Source organism: Sphaerodactylus townsendi, linkage group LG02, assembly GCF_021028975.2.
Source record: "Sphaerodactylus townsendi isolate TG3544 linkage group LG02, MPM_Stown_v2.3, whole genome shotgun sequence".
Lineage (NCBI taxonomy): Eukaryota > Metazoa > Chordata > Lepidosauria > Squamata > Sphaerodactylidae > Sphaerodactylus > Sphaerodactylus townsendi.
Window position 1 is genome coordinate 29572277 of NC_059426.1, and position 13879 is coordinate 29586155.

The 13879-nt window shown below is 43.5% G+C and overlaps 1 protein-coding gene across 1 annotated transcript in view; it reads left to right on the top strand.

Annotated features, from left to right (window-relative positions):
* Nucleotides 1–13879, top strand: part of SLC25A12 (solute carrier family 25 member 12) — a 77838-nt gene that overhangs the window by 970 nt on the left and 62989 nt on the right. The window contains exon 2 of the mRNA XM_048485961.1: nucleotides 1853–1906. Coding sequence (XP_048341918.1) covers nucleotides 1853–1906 — 54 coding nt within the window. The remainder of the gene's footprint in view (nucleotides 1–1852; nucleotides 1907–13879) is intronic.

Genomic DNA, 13879 nt, shown 5'->3' on the forward strand with positions numbered 1-13879 from the left:
TAAATAAAGCTAGGAAAGGAGGGTTTGGTAGAGAGTGAGTCTATGCACAACTCTGGGCTCCCTTCATTTGGATTACCATTTGCCTTGATCTGCCTGGTTGTGTTTATGCTCGGGGTGAAACATGGGTTGCAGTCTGCATGCTAATAATTGTAGCTGTGTGTGCGCCTGTTGTAGCAGAACATAAGCAAGAGTCTTGTGGCACCTTAAAGCCTTAACTCAGTTTGCGTCTTGTTAGTTATTCCAGACTGGTTAAAGTGAAGTACCTAGTATTGTGTGGGATCGGTAAGAGAAAAGCCAGTAGGCCTAGATCGGCTGGTGAATTCACTGAAAGTAAGACCAGACATTTCCACTCTGAATAAATTTAGCTGAGAGCTCATACTTGGCATAAATTAATGAATTATTTCCAAAGACTCTTTAATTCACCTGTCATACTGGCAGAGATGGTTGAGGGGAGGGGGAGACTCATATTTTTGGTAGGGATTATGAATGGAGCATGAGTTCGAATCTACATTAGAGATTTATGAAGTGATAAGGCTGCCTAGATGTACTCCCAAGGCAAACACTCGAAGTTTAAGATGGGAGGGGGGCAAGGTGAATAGGAAAAATTCTTGCTTATGTTCTGCTTATAAGCCTGGGTGTTTTCAAACGATCATTAAAAATGGGAATTGATTAGTTGTCTCAACATTTAATTGCTTCCTGTGTTGCATTTCCTGAGACTTGTGGAACAGGAAAGGTAACCATTTATATTCCAGCTTAATGCAGACCTATAGAAAACTTAGAAGAAAGGACGTTCAGAGTTTGAAAGATCCTTGGCTGGGTGCTGCCTGCTGTGTTTCTTGTGGAGGATGCCTTCAGTTTTGAGGATTCTATACAGAGATGAGCAAAGCAGTCACTTAAGCAAAGATGCACCTAATTGGATTTCTTTGTGAAGGAAATATACTTGCAGAGGAGCTCCTGGGTGTGCCATTGCTAGGTTATGAAATTCTTGGAGATTTATTTATGTATTTATTTATAACCTTTAATAGCATAGGTAGAAAAAAGAACAAAAGAAATTGAATAAATTCCTGGAGAATTGAAGGTGGGATCTGGGCAGGGAAGGGATTGCAGCAGGATCTGATGCCATACAGTCTACCATCCAAAACAGTGATTTTTCCTCTGGAGAACTGATCTCTGCTGTCTGGAGATCAGTTGCAATTCCAGGAGACTGGCAGACTTCACCTGGAGGCTGACAAACCTGGCTCCTTCCCACACGTCGTCATTTGGATAATAGGCAGCACAACAGACAGTTGTGTGAGATAAGAGGCCCTTTTGTGGGTTTGCAGAGTTGTAATTCATCTGGGAAAAATAAACTTGTACAGTAATATACAGTAGTTGTACCGTGCATATAAAACTGCAGTCACCACCTGATCTTGTTTGCACAGAGAGGAGGAGGGAGATAGTTTATTTGTAGATGCCTACTTGAACTTATTGGCATCCACAATATGTCCTTACCCTTGTTTGTAGCTTGCGGTGACTTCTGGGGACACGGACGGAAGTGTCTTCTGGAACACTTTGACTTCTACTGCTTTACCCTTGGCATAATGCCATGTTTCTCTTCTACCAGCAATGGGTTTAGTAGTAGTATCTGTACTGTTTTAAAGTTAAGCAACACAAACATGCTTCTAGTAGAATTTATTTTATCAGTTAGATAAGAGGTTTGATGCTTATTACCCTTATCAGTGCTGATGTTTATTACTCTTATCAGCATAGATTGCCTTCTCAGATTTCCCTGCTTGGTAGGTAGATGAGTAACTCAGTGAATTAAACACCAACTCTTTCTCTCTTGCTCTCTTTTTCCCTCCTGGCTTTATAGGTTCAGACAACCAAAAGAGCTGATCCAATCGAACTACGTAACATTTTTTTGCAGGTAAGAAAGCTGTGCTTATGGTTGTTGTGAGAGTTCAATATTTTTAACAATTTTGTCACTTCCTGTCATCTGGTGTCATGCTGGAGAAACAGGCCGTTTGTTTCTGCAAACTAATGACTCAGAAAGTGCTCTAATTGTATTGAGTTAAACTGGGGTGCTGTTTTGTGCAGTAGTTACTTACCACGGTAGTGTTATTAAGGTTTCTCAATGTTGGGAGAAACAACACCTCGTGTGTGTTTTCCCTTTTGCACATCGAGCAGAGCGCACAGAGGCTAAACACAGCGGAGCTTACCTGGGCAACCTCGTGGGTGAGCTTGGGAAAGAGAGAGAGCTTAGGCACAAAAGAAAGTCGGAGTCGTTTGTAGTTTCTAATCTATTAAAAAGAGTATTTATTAGTGAACTCCATTCTGGATAGAAAGGTGGAGAGATAGGTTCACTAACTATCCTATTCTAGCTGGATAAAGACAGATGCGCAGGAGACACATCCTCTCCCTAGGCATGGTGAAAGTAAGATGGAGAGTTCTGAGAAGGAGGCGGAAGCAAGGGAGGAAGTCCCTAAGAGTATCAGTCTACATCAAAGGATAGGACCAGCATGATAGAATAAAGGTGACAAATTCCTAGGTCCCTTTCTACTCACTGGCTATCTAGTTTTAAAAAAACCCTCTATAGGTTGAGGCAGGAAACAGCGTAAAATCCCTTTCTTCCAACACTCAATAGATGTATGCCAATCAACTATAATAATATTTGACTGAAGAAATACCAGTGGTTCAAGATCCATGTGAAATTTCCATGTGTGCTAGGGTCCTTGCAGACACATGAAAAAAACACACCCTCATGCTGGTTCCTGGAGCCAAGTTAAGCATGGGGATTTTTGAGTCATTTGTCTACATACACTAGACATTGTGCAGGTAATTTCTGGGTGCAATAAGATATAAAGGGGAAAGCTCTGGTTGTTTCAGGAAACCTTGCACAAGCAGAAAAATGCCAAGTCTGTATTTGTTTTTTCATTCTTGTTTTGCTGGATTTGGTCCATGGATTGGTAGATCACATGAGTGGAGCCATGCTACTGTTACTGCCTTAGTTCATGGAATTGGCAGCGCTGATAGGGTTGCTTCGTACATAATCTACTTGTCTCATGTGACTAATTCATCAGGCACTACTGGTATAATATGATATCTAACCACAGAGAGGCAGATGCCTTTCTACCAGAGTTACTTATCATATAGGCCTAAAGTTTCATAATTTGTGCTGTTATGTCTTAAGACTCTTGTGGATTGTGGTACCACAGGTCAAGTTGATTGCCATGATTCCAATCCTACAGCTTATGGTTTAGAACGGGGTGTCAAGAATGTGGGCCAGGGGCCGAATCTGGCCCCTTGAGAGTGCTTATGAGACCCACGAGTCAGTTGAGGCAACTCGAGCAGGCCACATTGGGAGTAAGTGTGGGCCTCAGCAGACACACACCTGATAAGCCCTCTCAGGGGGTTCTGATCTGAGCTGGTGAGCTTGCTGTGAGGTTTCTAGCTGAAGTAGTCACCCCACCTCCCAGTACTGATCTGGTTTGGTGAGCCTGCTGAGGTAGACACACCCTCTGAGCCTGGCCTGTCCAAGTCACAATTATGTCATATCAAGCCCTTGTAACAAATCCTCATTTAGAGCAGTGATGGCGAACCTTTTCGAGACCGAGTGCCCAAATTGCAACCCAAAACCCACTTATTTATCGCAAAGTGCCAACATGGCAATTTAACCTGAATACTGAGATTTCGTTTAGAAAAAACGGTTGGCTCTGAGACACATGTTACTCGGGAGTAAGCTTGGTGAAGCAACCGTGCAATGCTTCGAATGGGTGAATCATGACCCTAGGAGGGTTTACTCAGAAGCAAGCCTCATTGCCAGCAATCGAGCTTACTCCTAGGTAAAGGATCGTGCCCAGGTTAGCCTAGATATGCGTGTGTGTGGGGGTGATTTTCCGCCCCCCCCCCCACATGATGAACTCTGTGCACGTGTGCCCACAGAAAGGGCTCTGAGTGCCACCTCTGGCACCCATGCCATAGGTTCGCCACTGCTGATTTAGAGGATTGGAACCATGTTTGACCTATCCCATTTCTGATTTCACCTCTGTTTTCCTTGTCCCTTTCAACACACATTCCAAACATATATTTAAATCTGCTGTATTCCTAGGGTTTGAAAATAGGTTACAGTGTTACAAAAAATAAGCATAAAATAAAAAATAAATAGTGTAACTCTGGCTGTTAAAAAAAGTCAACGCAAACAGAAAGGACATGCTGCATTTTTCAAGAAGAGAATGGATTTATTTGCCATCACCCTGCATTATTTCTGTTCTTTTTCTATTGAACTCAATAGTGACAGAACACGAAGCAGTCATACTCCCGAGCAATTCGCAGTTCACACATGTTGAAAATTCCCAGGGCAGGTAGACCATGCAGTCTGGATTTTGCTGGCTGGGGAATCAGTCGCCAGTTTTAAACATGCCTCTGAATTCAGGGAGAGGAGAAGCAATATTTTACAACTGCTTATAGGCCATCTGCTTATAGGCCAAAAAATCTTCCACAAAGAGGAAAGAATGTTTGGGAATTCCTCCAGAAATAGTCCGGGAGAGCATTGTAATCAGCCTGCGGGCCTGTCGTGCTTGCTTTCTCCTATGTTTCTGCTGACTGCCCATCTTCCTACTCTAAGTCTACCTCTCAAATATTTATTTACTAAATTTATATCTCCTCACAAAGGCCAAAAAGACGGCTGACAAATTAAAACATGCATAGCAAAAGTCACATGCCAATCTGCAATCTGCAGAGGCAAATTTGTTGGTGGTCCCCAGCCCCTCAATGATGCGGCTGGTCTCTAGCCAGGCCAGGGCCTTTACAGCCCTGGCCCCCGCCTGGTGGAACACTCTCTGTCAGGGCTCTGTGGGACATTGGACAGTTCCGCAGGTCCTGTAAAACGGAGTTATTCCACCAGGCCTTTGGGGAGGCCGGCCTCGGATTGCCATCCACCCAGCCATCCGCTTGCCCACGTATACCATCTCTGCGGGCTGCAATTTATCGTGCCTGGTCCTTTCCCAGAGTGTCTTTTATGGGTTTGCTGTCCAACATTAGATTTTGAATTGTATTGCCTCTGTTTTTTACATCATGCTGTTTTAAGTGTTTTTATATTTTGTTAAAGTGTTCTATTGTACATCGCCCAGAGCCCTTCGGGGGTGGGCGGTATAAAAAATTAAATAAATAAATAATAGTGCTAAACCCCTTAAAAGTACCGTTAAAACAATTACAAGCAGAACTAAAATATTCACAAAGACATTAAAAAGTTAAAACATTTTGTGAGGAAGGGAGGGATCATTGAGGGAATGCCAAACCGAACAAAAACGTTTTCGCTCGTTGGTGGAACACGGCAACAAAAAGGGCTGACAAATCTGCCTGGAGAGAGAATTCCAGAGGGAGCTGGCGCCTCACTCATCTAATCTCAGAGGGAAGGGGCACCCAAAGCCAGTCCTCCAAAGAGGACCGTAGCAGTCAGTCTTTCAGATATGCTGGTCCCAAGCCATGCAGGGCTTTAAAGGTCAAACACCGGCACCTTGAATTAGATTGGAAGCCTGTGTAGATGGGTCAAGAAGACTAGAGCGATACTATCCCTATGACTCACTCCAGTCAATATCCTGGCTGCAACCTTCCACACCAGTTGAATTTTCCAAGCAGTTTTCAAGGGCAGCCCCACATATTGCAGTAGTCTAATCTAGATGTAACTAGGGCATGTATCACAGTGGCCAGAACTTCCCTGCCTAGGAAAAACTGCAGCTGGCTAACCTGTCGTAGTTCGTAAAAGGTACTCTTGGTCACAGCTGCCAGCTTCTTATCCAGCAGTAAATCCAGATTTACAGTGCACTCCTAAGCAGAGTGAATCCTGCTGACTTCCATGGATCTAGAACAGTGTAACTTTATCCAGAGTTGGGGTGTTGTGTGGTTTCCGGGCTGTATGGCCGTGTTCTAGTATGGCCGTGTCCTAGTAGCCATGCAGCCTGGAAACCACACAACACCCCAGTGATTCCGGCCATGAAAGCCTTTGACAACACATTTATCCAGAGTTGCTCTGCTAAGCACATGTTTAGTTCTCCATTTGAACATGAGAGGACTTAAAGTTGATGGTTGCCCTGATATATTTGTGTTTTGTTCATAGAATTTAATTCATCACTGGGTATAGTGGGCACAATAGCAGTCTCTTGTAAATTTCTTTAAGTTAAAATACATAGCACCTTGGACTGAAATGCTGTTACTGTAGCAGCAGGTTTAACGGGTCAGGTGTCTTATGCTTTTTTAATTAGGCAAAGCTGTGATGCATAAAGGGTGCACATTCCTGCCTAAAGTTGGCTACCCTTGGAAATGGAGACCAGGGAAGGTGAAGATCATTGAGCGAAATAGGACTCAGTGCTACCTTCTCCTTGCGGAACCAAGATGGCTATGTCCTTTCCTCTCTTTCTGTGATGTGTTGTACAGTTTATGATACTTTTTGTCTGTGTGTGCCTGGTTAGATTATACATTGCAATCTTGATAAGGAGCGCATGCATTTTGGGATGGAAATTCCTACAAAAAGAACAGAGAAATGACAAAGGAAAAAGTGATATTATTAAAAGTGTTTATTTATTTATTTATATTTATAATCATTTTTATATACCGCCCCTTCCCCAAAGGGCTCTGGGCGGTGAACGACACAATAATAGCAATTCAGCAATTCACATTAAAACCCCAGTTAAAACAGCGGATTAAAGAAATTTATTGGCATCCAGCATAAAACTTCATAAAACTTCATAGGCCCACCCTGAAAAGAACAAACCCAGAGAGTTGGGCCCATTTCTTGACTGGACTGCATAAATTAAAGTCAGTGGGATTGTGCCTCCATGACTGAGGATTTTGTTTATAAACTGCTGAAACAAATACCCTTTTCTGGGCATTCATGTAGTTGTTAGATAGATGTAGGTTCCGTTGAGTCTACACTGCAGGGGGGAGAATTTTACCACTGATGGAGTGAATTCCACTTATAATGCTTCTCTGTAGTTCCTTTATCAAGTTATTTCTGGTTGACCTTAGCAGCCATGGTAGAACATTGGGATAGAAGCAGTCCATGAGGGTCATTTTCTTGTGCTGCCATGAGAGTCATTTTCTTGTGCAAATTAAGACCAATTTTGTTGTTGTAGATTTTGCCAACTCTTCCAGGGAAGATAACATTGTTGTCCAATTAGAGGGAAGCCCAAAGACCTCATAATGTTTCATTTTTTAATTACACTAACCCTCAGGATTTTTTTTTCTTACCTCTACATTAAATCCCCCAAGACCTATTCTAAACAAATTATTTGTAGATTTAAATAATTTTGAAGAATCTCTCTTGAAGTACTTATACTTCTGTGACATTGTATTCATTCTACTGATGTGAGTATGCATAGTAGAGCCAGTGTGGATGAAGTGGTTAACAATGTCCGATTAGTATCTGGGAGACACAGGTTTGAATCCCCGCTTGTGCCATGGCAGCTCACTGTGTGACCTTGGTCCAGTCTCTCACCCTAACCTACCTTACAGGGTTGTTGTGATGATAAAATGGAGGAGAGGAGAATGATGTCAGCTTTTTGGGTCCCCATGGGGGAGAAAGGATGGGTTTAAATGAATTAAATAAATAAATAGTACTGTTTAACTTTAAGCAAACTTTACATTAATTTGTATGTTAAGTTTTTTTACCTGTGTTTGTTAATAAGGTGTTCTATATGTCATAGTGAGACTTTTGCTATAATTGTGTAATCCTTCTGTATGAAATATTGAAGTGAAATAAATAATTTCTTCTAAGCAGTTCAGACTGGGGGCTTGCATCACAGAAGGTATGCAGTGGAATTCATCTGCTTGTTGCTTTGTCATATCTTCATTGCCATTAAATCAACATCTGGCGTTTGCTTGCATAGTTCCATACATTTTTAAGACTGTCATGTTCAGTAAATTAGATCTTTTAGACAGGTAGGTTTCTAATAAACCAGTTTAGAAAGTTGCATTCTTCTCTGTCCTCCAGAGGGTTCTGGGTGACATACACAGCTCTCCCTTCCCAATTCTATCCTGACAGCAATACCATAGAACCCTCAGAGGGCTTAACTGGCCCAGAGTATCCCAGCTAACTTTATGTCAGGGTGGAAATTTGAACCTGGATTTCCCTATTCTCAACCAGCACTCTGTCCATCCCACTTTCCTGGTAATTCTGTCATATCCTGATTATATTAAACGTTTTCATTGTATTTTGAAGAATTATTTTTATGTAACTTGTTAATGAGATGATTTAAAGGCTGACTGAGTTGAAATCTGTGCAAAGCGTGTCACGGACAAAAGGCTTAAGTATTTTCTTAAGCTCTGGTCATTTGTCTTGCTGCCAATACTACTCTAAATATCATGACCTTCTTAACTGTTTTGTTGCTTAACGGTTCAAAGTTTTGTTGGGGCAAACAGAAAAGGACTTGCTTTTCAGCGAGGACTCTGCAAATGCCCCTGCAGGCCTGGTTAAGTATCCTTAGAACTGCTGCCATCCAGACTTCCCAGTAGTAAGAATGTCTGTCTCTTTCTGCTTGAGCAGACTTGAGCAGACTTAAGAGCCTGGCCTGCCATCAGAATCTTTCAGTAAAGCCTTTCATTAAACAGATTCCAGTGCTCTTTTCTTCAGTCAAAGTGGCTCATGGAAACTTGGAATGTAAAATCAAAGGTTTCCGACTGTTCCAAAGCTTCCTGGGATGCAACTTGAGACTTGCTGTGATATCAGAGCAGCTGAGCCAATATTGGACATTGGACTTCTCAAATTTTAAGCAAGATACTTTCCTTTAAGGGAAACCATTACTCTTGGCCCAGGAGCTGTTTACATCTTCCGGACATGAAATGTGAAATTTATCGTGGAAGCGGTGTGGTTTGTCAAGCCACCCATAGCAATTACTTTAATTACTTATTGGTATTTACAGTTCCAATCTTGTCCTGATTTGGATAGCCCAGACTAGCTTGATCTTCTCAGAATTCCGAAGCAGGGTCAGCTCTGGTCAGTATTTGTATGGGAGACACCCAAGAAATTCCAGAGTTGCTACACAGAGGCAGGCAATGGAAAAACACCTCTGTTCATCTCTTACCTTGAAACCCTATGCAGTGGTGGCGAACCTATGGCACTCCAGATGTTCATGATGGGAATTGTAGTCCATGAACATCTGGAGTGCCATAGGTTCGCCACCACAGCCCTATGGGGTTGCCATAGATTGGCTGCATTTTGATGGTTGTTCCCAACACTACCATATGTTTAAAATTCACCACATTTCTGAATGGCCGTTGGTAAGACCTTGTCAGATCTCAGAAGCTAAGCAGAGTTGACCCTGGTTAGCACTTGGATGGGAGAGTGCCATGGAAATCCAGTCCTGTTGTGCAGAGGGAGAAAATGGCAAACCACCTATGAATGCCACTTATTCTGAAACCCCTATGGTGGTGGTGTCATACAGCCCAGGGATCAAATTCGCCCCCTTGAGAGGGCTTATCAGGCCTGTAAGCCAGTTGAGGCAATACTCCTCCTCCCCCTTTGCTCCTGATATGGCCTGATAATGCCGGGCAGCCACCCAGCTGCTCCCAATCTGGCCTGGTGAGCCCACTGTGGGCTGGCCAGTCCAGGCACCCATCCCATCCCCAATCAGTCCTCTTGAGCCCCCCCCCCCCCCATGCCAATCTGGGCCATCAAGCCTGCTGCAGGTTTGCCAGCCAAGGTAGTTTCCCAACCCTCCCCCACCTGACCAAGGCTCATTTATATCATATCTCGATGTACGATCAAGTCTTGATTCACCCTTTTTTACTGGCAAGGAAAATACAGCTCTACTTATGCTGTACATTTTCTTTTACAGGGCCATTCTTTTGATGTTACTTGTGCAGTTGCTTCCTTCCTGGCCATTATTTTAAAACGATAGCTATTGTCTTTATTTGACTGTTGCTGCTGATCTATATCTAACCAGTCATTTAAACTATTTATATATGTTGTTGTTATACTATGCTAATAAAAGGCATTGAATTGAATATCATATCTGACCCTCTTAACAAATGAGCTACTGTGTCCAGTTCTGGTCGCCACATCTCAAAAAGGATATTGAAGAGATAGAAAAAGTGCAGAGAAGGGCAACGAGGGTGATTGAGGGACTGCAGCACCTTCCCTATGAGGAAAGGCTGCAACGTTTGGGACTCTTTAGTTTGGAGAGGAGGCGGCTGAGGGGGGATATGATTGAAGTCTATAAAATTATGCATGGGGTAGAAAATGTTGACAGAGAGAAATTTTTCTCTCTTTCTCACAATACTATAGAACCAGGGGGCATTCATTGAAAATGCTGGGGGGAAGAATTAGAACTAATAAAAGGAAACACTTCTTCACGCAACGTGTGATTGGTGTTTGGAATATGCTGCCACAGGAGGTGGTGATGGCCACTAACCTGGATAGCTTTAAAAGGGGCTTGGACAGATTTATGGAGGAGAAGTCGATTTATGGCTACCAATCTTGATCCTCCTTGATCTGAGATTGCAAATGCCTTAACAGACCAGGTGCTCAGGAGCAACAGCCGCAGAAGGCCATTGCGTTCACATCCTACATGTGAACTCCCAAAGGCACCTGGTGGGCCACTGCGAGTAGCAGAGAGCTGGACTAGATGGACTCTGGTCTGATCCAGCTGTCTTGTTCTTATGTTCTTATGTTCTTATGAGCTTGACACCCCTGCCCTACAGGGTCACTGTAAGTCAGCTAACACTTGGTGGCATATTACACAAACACACACATAAACTCCCAGGGTTCCAATTGCTGGCATCTCCAGTTCAAACTGAATCTTTGTGCAGACTATTTGGCCACAGGGTTGAAGGTTCTTCTTAGAAGCTGTGGGTATGATCACTTCATTCACTATATGTGAGAGCTTCCTGTGGATTTCCCTACTTAGGAGGCCTAGTACACAGGGGGAGATGATGGTAATGCAGGAAGGATATTTAGGGGCAAGGTTTTCCTACTTCCAAACTAGTGTTCTAGCTACTATAGGTAGAATAAACAGAGGGGACTTGCTTTTACAAGACTCAGGCTTGGAGATTTACTGCCTATTTTGTATCTGTAACTGCTTGCCAGCTGCTGAAATCCCGTATGTTGAAAAGACAGAATTGCCTGCCACAGATTTTGAAAAGAAATGAATCATTCTCCAGGCATGAAGGCTGTTTCTAAACGTCTGCATTAATTTAATGTTTAAATTGGTTGTTTAGTCAACATACCACAAGTTACTGAGAGGCAGCAGCTCTATCTGTATCTAAACCTATAGAGTTGCTTATGCAAGCAACCCTAAACGGTTGTATTGACATTTTAAAGAGTGGTGCTGATCAACTTAAGACAGAATGGTACCAGTGGAGTAATATCTGCCATAATGCATTAAATGCAAACATGGATGAAAATGAGATCTTATAATATAAATGGAAAGAAGGCTGCACCATGGCAGCTGGTTTAGCAACTTTTAGGGATTGGATGTGTGTGTGGGTTTTTATTTTTAAATGGGCTGCTATCATGGAATCATAGAGCTGGTAGGGACCACATAGGCCATCTAGTCCAACCCCCTGCTCAATATAGGATCAGCTCAGAGCATCCCAGACAAGTGTTTGTCCAGCTGCTGCTTAAAGTGCCATCGAAGGGTAGCTCACCCCCCCAGCATCTGATTCCACTGTTGCACAACTCTTACTGTAATTTTTCCCCTAATATTCAATCAGAACCATTCTCCCCATAATTTATACTCATTATTGTAAGTCCTATCCTCTGCTGCCAACAGGAACAGCTCCCTGCCCTCCTCTAAGTGACAGCCTTTCAAATTCTTAAAGAGAGCAATCATGTCCCCCCTCACCAGACTAAACATTCCCAAATCTTGCAACCTCTCCTCATATGGTTTGGTCTCCAGGCCCCAGCAGTGGTGTAGCGCCCAAGGGGAAGGGTGAGCGACATCCTGGATGGAGCTGCGTCAGAGGTGTGGCCGTGGCAAGGGCGGGGCGTTCCAGGGGCAGGCAGTGTTGCAGCAGGGGCGTAGGGTGCATGTGCGCCCAAGGCGCAGTTTCCCCTCGCTTCGCCTCTGGGCCCCAGTCATCCTCGTCGTTCTCCTCTGCACCCACTCCGTTGTGCCCATATCCTTTTTGAAGTGAGGACTGACTGGCCTATGGTTTCTTGGGTCATTCCAGCTTTGGGATCCAGTCTTCAATATCTTTAATTTTTGCCCCTGGCAAGCAACTCTTGGACCAGGGAGTCAATCCTAGACACATGACGTTTCCTACTCCTCAGCAGGGAGTCACCCATGACAAACACTTTTCTATTCCTCTCAGAGACATTTCCTCTCTGTATTTCTTGAATTTGTGATTCTTCTACCTATATTTAAGCTGCACTGTAAGTCTGTCACAGTTGGCATCACATGCTTTGAGTGGAAGCCCCTCTCCAGATACTCAGGTGAAACAGGTGATGTCTTTCACATCCCCTGCTATCTGTATCCTTTAACTGGAGATGTCAGAGATTGAACCTGGGACCTTCTGCATGCTACGCTAATACTGTACTATCGAGCCATCGCCCCCCTCATCTTGCACTTTTATTTCCTTATCTTACTAACCATTGTGGTGTCGTGGTTAAGAGCAGGTGAATTCTAATCTGGAGAACCGGGTTTGATTCCCCACTCCTCCACATGAGTGGCAGAGGCTTATCTGGAGAACCAGATGTGTTTCCACACTCCTACATTCCTGCTGGGTGACCTTGGGCTAGTCACAGTTCTTTGGAACTCTCTCAGCCCCCCCTACCTTACAAGGTGTCTGTTGTGGGGAGAGGAAGGGAAAGGAGGTTGTACGCCACCTTGAGTCTCCTTACAGGAGAGAAAGGTAGGGTATAAATCCAAACTCCTCCTCCTCCTCCTCCTCTATCCTGTACTGGAGTATCTAAATGGGAATTGTTATCACAATGGTATATGCAGAGACTGAAATTCATGTTCTGAAAAGGCTCTCATCTTGCATGGCATCTTCTGTATGGCGTTTTGATGGGGAAAGCCACACCTGTTGATCTTTTGACTTTTGTGCAGCTGTTAAAAGGCTTGGAAGTTGTGATGGATTGAAGTAATTTTCATAGTCATGCGAGTGAAATGCAAGCAAATTAGTGCCTGCAAAGGCACTTTGATGGCAGGAGAAGTATTCAGGAAGGGAGGATGAAAGCCAAAGGTTGGTAAGAATGGCGTATGCAAGCTTCCTGCGCAAAGACTAAATAGAAGTTATTTGCTGTGCTGTTTTAAGAAAAGTAACACTTTCCTAAATCCACTGACTGGGCTAACTGGATCTCATGAGATCTTGAAAAGCTGAGCAGCGTCTGCCCTGGTTAGTGCTTGGATGGGAGATTTCCAAGGAAGTCCAGGTTTGCTACTTAGAAGCATATGATGGCAAACTGAGCATCTGTTGTCTTGAAAACCCTATGGAGTTGCCATAAATCAGCTGTGACTTAATGACAGAAAAAATATTCATTGAAGTGGGCTTAGAAGGGGTCAGACTATACAGATTTATAGTGTTTTATTAATTAGAACATTTATATCCCACCTTTCTTGTGGCTGAAGGCAGCACACAACCCACAATTTAAAACAGACAAAATAAAGCCCCAAATAACTCCCTTTCCCTCCAAAAGATGCCTGTAGTTTAGATAGCATGAAAAGCCCTGACGAACAGAAAGGCCTAGCAGCACACACTGGCAGTTTCTAGAGATGGTGCCTCCCTTATCTTGTAAGGATGCCCATCCCACCAAGTGGGAACTGTAATAAAAAAGGCACCAGCTCTAGTTGATGGCAGGTGGGCCACTTACAGCGGGGGACCAGCCAGTAGGAGGCAGTCTGAGGGCCATAGTTTGTGCATGGAAGACGTATGAGGAGAGATAGTCCTTTAGATACGCAAGTGC